The sequence below is a fragment of the Mus pahari genome, chromosome 2 (genome assembly GCF_900095145.1).
Source record: "Mus pahari chromosome 2, PAHARI_EIJ_v1.1, whole genome shotgun sequence".
Lineage (NCBI taxonomy): Eukaryota > Metazoa > Chordata > Mammalia > Rodentia > Muridae > Mus > Mus pahari.
The window spans coordinates 2,182,663-2,193,009 of NC_034591.1; the positions used below are offsets into that span (position 1 = coordinate 2,182,663).

Below are 10,347 nucleotides of genomic sequence, written 5' to 3' on the forward strand. Positions count from 1 at the left end.
CGGTTCAGACCTGGGAGACTGCTCCTGGGCAGACACCTCTCCTCGGGCGGGAAAAGGCCCCAATGCAGGACCAAGCCTTAGTACTGCTCTCGGGCACACACCCCTCCTCGGGTGGGGAAAGGCGCTGGATGCCGGGGGACTACTCCCAGGCAAACACCCCTCCTCGGGCAGGGAAAGGTGCCGGGTGCCGGATCAGCCTGGGGACTTGAGACTGTTTTCTAATTGTAGGAAAGCTGGCCATTTGCTATTAGACTACGAGAAAAACATGCAGCCGGGATCTAAAAATTCTCTTTCACCTTAGAAGAATAAACATGGACTCGACCAACCTACAGTGTTCAGGAACAATTGGGTGCTGGTGTGAATATTTTCATGAGGTAAGTGAAAGAATGAACATAATAAAGTAAGGCAGTCCAAGACATGCCAAACACCTTTCATCCTGTGTATCCATGGAGAGCTTAGATATCCTTGGTTGCTTTAGGATGTGCCACTTGGAAACCTAGACTTTTATGTGGTAAGTGATAAAAACAATGAGGGACAGCCACTGTGCTTCTGGTTTCTGGGAGGGCAGAGAATCTCCTTTCTAGAAGACAATGTACTGATTCTGCATTGACCGTACATAGTAATCCTTTCATTGCTTCCTATGAGCTGTTGGGAATGGTTTTCACATTATCTCTAATGTGCATCTCTCCAGACATGTCACAGTGGTTTATGTGTGGAAATGTTTTAGGATAAAATTCTCTACTTGTTACATGAGAGAGTGTATCGAATGTAATTCAAGCTTCTTCTAATAGCTCAAGAGTTAATTCAATAGTTATTGAATGATTTCCACTCACTAACTGGAAATGTGTGAAGTGTATTGACACAAAGGCAAGTAAAACACCTACTTTGACCATGGGGGACAGAGAATAGAGAAAATATGACAGTAAAAATGTATATTGTATAAAAGAAAAATTTAAAATACATAGACGCAGAATGGCAGAACTACAGAAGGTATTAACCTTCAAAGAAAAATGATAAGGATATGCAGTTCGAAATAAAACTGACAACCTTTCTCTAATTTGGTGAGTGAAGTTAATACCCAAAGCCTTTTTTAATCTATAAAATCAAAGACAAAGTCACCTATTAAGATTGAAGGGGTGCTGGATAACATTGGTACTTTAAGGGTGGTTACCAAGTTCTGGAATAACTACTATCGCCATTCTTAGGAAATGCTGCCAACCAAAAGAGAAAAATAATAGGTAGTGTTTGGCATCAGGTGCACTTTGGAAAATTTAAGTTTGGAGCTGTATTAGTGAGGACTTTGATGTAGTGCAGTAATCAGCCCATAATGCATAGCATAGAAAGATCAGAGGACCAACAGAGTCAGGCAGTGAATGCAGCATCAAACACGAGGCAAGGATGTGAAGGCAGTTAGAGTTTTTGCCACCCCCAGGGATACAGTGGATACAGCTAAAGAGAATATGATTTCCTGAGTGAGATCACCGAAGACTAGACCATACACTCTCAGCTCTCTAATGAATCCTCATCATGAAATATTGCTGCCAAAAATCCCTAAAGAATCTGAGAAATCCCATGTATCTAGTTATAATCTAATGAGAACAAAAGACGGGGGAAACAACATGATAAAGCTACCCTAGTGATGATGGGATGTGACTAGCAAAATCCAGCCTGTAGGAAGCTCAACAGGACAACAATCTACTCTGTAACAAATACATTTCAATAAAAGAAAAAGAGAGGGGAAAAGAATATATAGAGAGACCCAAAGGGACTTAAGGTATGTATCAACAAATTACAGCATATGGACATGATTTAATTGTTTAACTCATGTACAAGTATGAAACAAGTTAACTGGGTAATTAGTTAATTTTTAGATGGACTTATAGATGTAATACTTTAAAGTCTTTATCTATTGAAGACATTGATAGGTCAAATATTTACAAATAAAATATGATATCCATATAGCTGTTGACTTCACAATAGTCTACTTAGAAGGAGAAGACATTTATGAGACAAAGTTATCCAAGATGATATTTGGTAGTATAAAATGTCTCATGTGTTGCCTATTAAAGATAGGGTTCTTTCAACTTACTTAGGCTGGCCTTCAAATCCTGGAGTCAAGGGATCCTCCCATTTCACCTTCCTCAAGAGGACAGACAGGGAACTCATGCTGTAGTCCCCAGGACTCTTTCCTCTACTTTTATATGTTTGAAAATTTACACTTCAAAGCAATTAGCAACAAAAAGGTGGGGGAATGAGTTCAGGTGAATAGCCATTAGAATTCACAAGAAAGAAGAGAAACCATTAAGGCCAAGCACCTGCAGGAAAAGTGGGAAGTTTGAAGGATGGGGGGTTGGGGGAGGTGGGGATGGGGATGGGGGGGGCGGGTAGACAGTCTTGCTGAGGCATTAGAATAGGTGCAGTGTCAACAGAAGAGGAAGCAGTGGACGTCATAGGTGATTCAGGGCTCAGAATGAGCTGTGTCATAGTTAAAGGACGGACAGCAAACCAGTGCTGTCTGTGGAAAGCCTGCAACGTGTCAGGAGCTGGGTGGAGAATTCCGTGAGCCAGAAGCCCAGGTCCTCATTAAAACAGAAAAGTGGCGTGGAAAAGGGGAGGAGGCAGATGACAACTTGCCTAGATGACTACAGCAGGTACCCAGATTGTATCCGTTTATCAGCAGCCATTCCCACTTGTCTCTGATGTGGTCAGGTCTCCTAGAGAGGTCAGAGAAACCATTCTCCGAGAATGATTTTTCAAGTGCTGCCATAAATTGATACCATTTGCTTTGTCACTGTTGGTTTGGGGTTTTTTGTTTTTTGTTTTTTGTTTTGTTTTGTTTTCCTATGTTTGTTCCTTTCTCCAAAGTTGTAAGTGAAAAATCAATAATAAAAGTTCTTCTCATTCCCCCAAAGTATTTTTTTTTCATTAAATGTGTGTGAGTTGACCTGCATGTGCACTATGTATATGCAGTGCCTGATGAAGCCAGAAGATGTATCAGATGCCCTGGAACTGGAATTACAGATGGTTGAGAGCCATGAACCATCGTCTGTATGCTGGGGACTGAACTCAGGCCTGCTACAGGAGTGGTATGTTCTTCTTACCACCGAGACATCTCTCCAGCTTGTGATTTCCATCTTCAAGCAAAAACCTGTTTTCTTTTTTGATGTATAATTTTCCAGATGGAAGTACATGTTTGTACTAAATTATTTCTATTATTTATTCTAGACCCACAAGGAACAGTTCACAATAAAGGAACATATCTTCATAGCTGTCATTCATTCTTGCTATAAAAAGTGTAGAAAACAAAACTTAACATATCTTTGAGATGACAACTGTAAATGGGTGGGTTTATAATATTCCCAGGACATTTTCTTCATAAGAAAATTAACTTACTCTCTTATCTCGAGTACACGTTGGACATGTTTCCTTTTGAGCACATTCTACAAGGAAAAAAAAGCATAAAAATTAAAAACAAAACCAATTTATCACTCAGTTTTATGTAAAAGTACATTTCACTTAGTCATTCTTGTTTCAGCCATATTCATCTGTATTCAAAGGTTAGCCGTTTCTATTTTCATATACCTAGATACTTTCCATATGTTATAGTTTAAATAAAAACAACTTCCATAGACTCTTGTACTTGAATGTATTATCTTTAGTTGATGGAACTATTTGGGGAAGGATTTAAAGGGGTAGTCCTGCTGGAGTAGACATGGTCTTGTTAAAGGAGGTGTGTTATTGGGTGTGGGCTTTGACGTTTAAAAGCCCACACCAGAACCAGTGTCTCTCTCTCTGGCTCCTGCTTGTAGATCAGATGTAAGCTCTTAGCTACTGCTCCAGTGCCATACCTGCCTGCCTTTTGCCATGATTCCCACCGTGATGGCCATAGACTCACTCTGAAACTGTAAGCACATCCCCCAACTAAACGCTTTCTTTTATAAGTTGTTTTGGACATGCTGTCTCTTCACAGCAACAGAAATGTAACTACAACACCCCACCAGTTCAACTTAATCCTCATCTCATTTGATTAGCAACCTCCTAAAAACAACTTCCCCAAAACAATCAGATTTAGCACATTGCCAGCATTATCAGACATTTAATACAGCATGCCTTAAAAGCAATTTAGTAACACCTTTGTTGTCAAAACAGTTTTGCAAACAAGTTCCTGGCTAATTAATCCTTTATTTAAAAATTCAATGTTCTATTCTGTTTTATCTCAATACTTAAAAACTTGTCTTAGATGAAGGTTTTTTTTTTATTTTTCCTTTATAGAAAAGAGAAAATAACAATACCACTTATATTTGAAAGTTCTAGAATAAAAACTGAGTTCAAATTTCAAAACTAATCTTGATGGTTTATTTTATTACTCTGATGTCTTCTGAAAGAAAGTTTCTATCTGATGCTCGTTTTATGATACAGGAAGAATAATGTCATTCCACTTATTGTTTTGTAGCAGAATTCACAGGCTTTGTAAGAAAAGTCTATTTAACTTGAGATTGCTTAATTGGCTGCAGATCTCACCTGGCTGGAAAAAAAAAAAACAAAAACCCTTACAGTTTAGTTTTCAAATTAAATCCTGTTAACCATCCATTCCTTTCAGTCCTCAGAGAATGTTAAAATTACTGGAGGAACATTAAGACAATGAAAAAGCAAAGTAAATAGAAAAGATTATATGGCTTCAAGTATATCCAAGATGCTGCTCCGGGCTTATTTCAGGGGAAATAACTGTTGTCCAAGCTCCAATTGCTTCTTAAGCTTGTTTTGTTAACCAATATTGTACTGTGGAATAATTTCAGATTTCAGGAACATGTTGAAGATAATATAGGCATTCATCTGTACTCTGGAGCCATTTGCTCCATTGCTAATATCTCCTACTACAAATCATACAGAAAAACTAGGGCCAGCAAATTGGGCTCAGTGAGTACAGTGCCTTGTAAGTCTGGAGAACTCAGTCGTTCTTTGACTTACACTATGGCATGTGCAGACCTGTGGATACACATCATACTCTCAACAATAATACATTAAATTTAGTAAACTTCTAAATTTTGGCTTTAAGAAACCAAAATTAATGTATTGCTTTGAACTAAACTCCAGATTTTCTCAGGATTTACCTAGCTCTTATACTAATGTCTTGTTTGTGCTCCAAGATCTTGTGGGATTCCATATTGCCTTTACTCGTCTTGTATCCTTAATCTGCAACAGGGCTTAGTGGCTGTCCTTGTTTATCATAACCTTGACATTGTTGATGAAGGCTGGCCAGCATTTTATGGGACACCCCTCAATTTGTATTTATAAGTGTGTGTGTGTGTGTGTGTGTGTGTGTGTGTGTGTGTGTATAAGGTTCCCACAGACCAAGGACATGTGTGAATCTCAGAGGACAGCCTCTACTGTTGGTCCTCACCTTCTGCCTTGTTTTGAGGAAAGTCTCTTGTTTACCATGTCATATGCCAGGTTAATTGGTCATGATTCATGAGCCTTCAGGAATTAACTTCCCTCTGGCTCCCATCTTGCCACAGATGGGGATTATGGATGTAGGCTACCACGTGGTAATGCTTTACTCGGGTTCTACTGATCCTAGTCCTTATGCTTGTAGGTCGGGTGCTTTATCCACTTCACTATCTTCCAGGTCCCAGCCTGGGTTCTGTGTTTATGTCTTCTGATTGTTTCCTTCCATGAAATCACATTTTTTCCTGATTTCTAGAGCATCACTTTATCCTAGATTTTGTGGAATCTTGCTGGCCACTCTTTCAAGTCCTGGGCCAAGTTTCTTCTCTGCAATATTCATAATGTTGCTGATTCAGCAAATCTCATCTGTTTCTATGAGGGATACAATTACAAATGTCTAGAAACACCTGACCTTAGTATTTGTGTCTAATTAACTATCTACCAAATCAAAACTTCCCTTTTATTGCCATTGCAATGAATAAATTATTGTTAGAGAAGAAATTTTTTTCAAGAACAGCTAAGAAAAAAAGATAAACAATATTCTATTTGCTAAATTCCTAGGTGCTGAGAACCTGAAACTCTGATATTGCCACCTAAAAGTCTCTTGTTTACCATGGCATTCCTAGATATATAGCTTGCTTCTGCAGCTACTCTGGAACATGTGCGCACCTAGCATGCCTAGGAGCTACAGCAGCTGCCACGATACTGATAGCCTTGTCTAGGATATAAATATCTTCTATTGACTGTTGATATTTCCTCAGAATAAAGACCTTTCCCACCCAGACTGGAAGGACTCGAGTAGCTATTCACGATCATTAATTCCCCCTACCCTCTCTCCTACGATCTTGAAGATAAGGTTGCTTAAATTTGTGAACTACTAAAACTTAAAGTTCTCTTCAAAGGACAAAAAAAGGTTACAATTTACAACCTCCTGTTTTTCATTTAGTATATTCCAGGAGTGAATTCCTTCATAGAAATCCTTTATGTTTTCCTCACTAGTATTTTTTTTATAACACTATGAGGGAATCTTACTCTTAAACTCAGAAGCAAAATTAAGGACACAACTGTACTGTAACACCTGATGGCTGCAGACAGGCTAACAGCAGCCCAAACGACCTGCCAAATGCTCGCAGAAATTGTTTTTGTGTTTTCTAGGACACAGCAGTTCCAGACTAAGGTTTTTGCGATGCAGGGATCCCAGCCAACTCCTACCACAGCATATACAGAGCTATGCTGAGAAGGTGTTATTGATGAACCACCCTGCCTCCATCTTAAGCTTAGAGGCCATATTTTAGTAGAGACAAACTGGGTTCATCCATGTTTATGATTAAGCTCTGGTTTTCAAGGATTAGGCTATGCCTGATCTGTCAACTTAACTATAAATGGTTCTGTACTGCCTGTTCCAGGAAATGACGACTATGCCTTTGTTTCAAAAGATGATTCTGATCACCTGCGGTTATGACTGCCTTATGCCCACCTTGTAGCCATGACTGTTTCAGAGTGTTATGACTAAGTTGTTCTGCTTCTATAACCCTGCCTGCTTCCCTACCAAATCCCCCAGTTAGAACCCTCTACGTCTGTGGTTTAAAAACCTTGTTTTCCTCATGTCCAGTGTTGACCAGTTGAACCCCACCATAGGGGGAGGCAGCCCTTGTACATGAATAAGAAAGCTTGCTTTATTGAATTGCTTTCTTTAATTACATAAGTCATGATGAGTTGTGTCGGTGATCTTTCTCCTGTCATCTTTGGAACTAACAGCTATGGCCCTCACAGGCAGGGGTCATATATAGTATGTAGAAGTTGTTACAGAAGGCAAGACATCATTTTTCACTCCCTAAAAAAATTTTTTGAGACCACAGGTCTCAGGGGTGATTTGAGTGAGACAAAGGAAGGGGGCAGAGGGTGAAATTCAGAAGGCTTTTGCAAAGGCTACAAAATTAGCATATAAAAAGAACAAGCTGGCAAAAAAATGAAGGCCAGAACAGCTCCCTTCTAATCGGTCCCCTTACCCCAATCGCTAGAGACCAGCAGACCAAGGCCAACTAGGTTAGCATAGGTGGAGAGGCACCCTAGAGGGCCTAGATTACTACAATACCAGCACAGTCTCCTGGATGGCATTGCGAAGCTGATGAGACACGAAGCACACAAAGTTGTGCATAGAACTGCAGCAGGACGGCATCGATAGGAAAACCCACACTGCATCCCCAAAGCATGTGCTTAGTTGATGGAAACGCCCCAACTCGTTTCAGCTTCAAGTGCATCTTTTCTTAACGAACTAACTGTCCCTGCTTGTGCTGGAAAAGGTTCTCTCTGCCCCAGTGCTGAACTTGATCGGTTGACTTCCCACATGTAATCTGTCAGATGTTCCTTCTTAAATAGTGCTTTTGCTGTATCCATTTTTCAAAACACATTTCAGGTAAACAAGAGTTCATTAGTGTGTCATCATGGTTTGCTGAACTGCGTGCCAATATAAAATGCCACAGGCTCTTTTACCTGATTTTTTAACTTGAAATCTCTCTATTTAATTTTAAAGTTGCTATGCTGTTTGTTTAAGCGCAAGAGTGATTTTATTCATGTTTAAAAGGAAAAGAACAGGGGCTGGAGAGATGGCTCAGTGGTGAAGAGCACTGACTGCTCTTCCAGAGGTCCTGAGTTCAATTCCCAGTAACCACATGGTGGCTCACAACAACCTGTAATGGGATTCAATGCCCTCTTCTGGTGTGTCTGAAGACAGTGACAGTGTACTCACACCCATGTTATTTATTAAATAAATAAATAAATAAATAAATCTTTAAAAAGGGATAGAACAAAATAATCCCCAAGGGAGGGAAGCTATAAATCTCAGTAGTTGGCCAAAGAAGGACAATGGAGAAAAGAAGAAAAACAGACATGCTGTTTGATCCAGCATGGAGGTCAGATACATGGCTGACAAACAGCCTCATGGTGGAAATAGGAGAGGGCCTTAGAGAAAGTGTCGGGGGTCCAAAGTGTTGGGGAAAGCATGCTTATAAAAAAGAGACGGAAAGAGAATTCAGTAGCAGCGGTCAGACTTGAGATTCATGCCTGCAACTCAGTGAGCACCTGGGGCAGGTATTCTGGGAAAACAAATTCCATCATCTCAGGAAGGGACTAAGTGTTTTGTCGGTCTCTCTAGCTTGACTTCCTAAGGATAGCTCCTTGGCCTGATGGATGGTCCCCTCAAATGGAATTCTGGGTCTCTGCCCAAGTCATAAATTCTAACCTCTTGACCAGAAGTAATTTTTATCTTAACCTGTCTGTCCTGGTAACCCTAAAATCACTTAGGAACCAGAACAAGTATGAGAGGTTCCCCCAAACAACATGGCTGGCCCCTGGCAAGGAGGGAGTTGTCAAGATGTAGAAACTGGTCACTTTTCTTTGGAGGTCTTTTTATACTAAAATGGGTAGCCAGTTTATACCTCCAGCTCTCTTCAATACAGTTTAGGTAGTAGGAAGGAAGAACAAGTCCAATATTAACGAGATTTCCCCCAAAACATAAAGAGCCCTTAAACATGTCTTACCACCACCACCAAAAGGCAAATTTTGAAACGAACAATTGAGCCAGCCAGGCCCCAACTAAAAAGCCATAGCACTCTGCCTGATTTCACAAGTCTCTCACCCTTTTCAACGTATTTTGCTTCGATTTTCTGCTTCCAGTGATGGTGGGTTTTAGTCTTATGGTCGGATAAGTTGAAAATCAGCTGGATGAGAGCTATGGAGAGGAAAATGGGCAGGAGGATCTGGCTCCATGCCCTCAGCCAGCACATGGCTCCTCTCCCCCTCTGGGCACGGGACTAGACAGGATAATCCTGCTCAAGGGCCCTGCCCAGCCCTGGGCGCTGGACCCTCCTGTTCTGACCCTTTCATGCCAGCATAATTAGCAGAATCTTAGAATGTTCTGGCTAGAATGAGAACTTTGAGACCGCACTCCGGGTGCGCCCTAGTCTCAAGCCCTGAATACCACGTGCAGTTTGTCCGCTAGACTTGATCAAGGTCTCTGTCTCTCTCTGCCCCTAGTTTGTTTGGTTGGTTGATTCGTTTTGTTTTTCTGATATATTGCTGATTTTTGATGAAAGGACTAATTTCCAGTGTCCATAATATATAGAGTGGTTTGCCGTTCAGGACAGCATGCCTCAGATGTAAATGAATCCCTCTGATCTCACCCTGCTCGGTGTGGTATGGTACACAGGATGCTGTGAAGTTCACTGTCTGAAAACTCCTAGTCCTGCCCTTGACTTGGCTGGGACAGTTGGTGTGTTCTAATGCGGTTGATCAACATATGGTGTGTTTCAGGTAGTATACAGATGAACCTCTTATTCTCATCATCTTTTAGTAAAAATATACAACGACAAGGATATAAACTTTCCCCTTTAAGGTAAATCTATGTTTTTTTAAAAAAATGAACTTTCAGCTATGTAATAATTGTACACAATTAAAGGACATGGCAGGCACTGGGGGAGGTTGGTCCAGAACAACTGGGACTGGAGCACTCCTGACTCCATGTGAGCACGGAGCGCAAACGCTAAGCGATGGGAGACTGATGGCAGCATGTCCTTCAGCAATGACCATTCTGTTTGTTTTTAAAAACGGATGATGGGGTGGTTTCCTGTATTCCTCACATATTGATCTGTATTGTGACTTACCAATGAAGTATCTACTACTGACCTGTAAGTAGGGAGGAAAGACATGACCAAGAGTTCGGGTTTTTTTCCTTGTCTATTTGTTAGGCAGACACAAAACAGACACTGTTTGCTGAAATATGAAATGTGTTCTCACAAGCAAGGGAGACACAAAAGCAAAATGAGAAAATGAGCAGGGATATCAATAGCCCGTTTATAGAAAAGTAAAGTCCAAGTAGGAAATGAGTCCTGGCGGGGGGGGGGG

At 40.7% G+C, this 10,347-nt stretch overlaps 1 protein-coding gene across 1 annotated transcript in view; it reads right to left on the reverse strand.

Moving 5' to 3' along the window:
* LOC110317355 overlaps positions 1 to 9,360 on the reverse strand; it is a 35,770-nt gene extending 26,410 nt beyond the window's left edge. The window contains exons 1-2 of the mRNA XM_021191797.1: positions 9,083 to 9,360; positions 3,394 to 3,440 (exon numbers count right to left, since the gene is read on the reverse strand). Coding sequence (XP_021047456.1) covers positions 3,394 to 3,440; positions 9,083 to 9,230 — 195 coding nt within the window. The 5' untranslated portion in view covers positions 9,231 to 9,360. The remainder of the gene's footprint in view (positions 1 to 3,393; positions 3,441 to 9,082) is intronic.
* Positions 9,361 to 10,347: the final 987 nt, after the last annotated feature.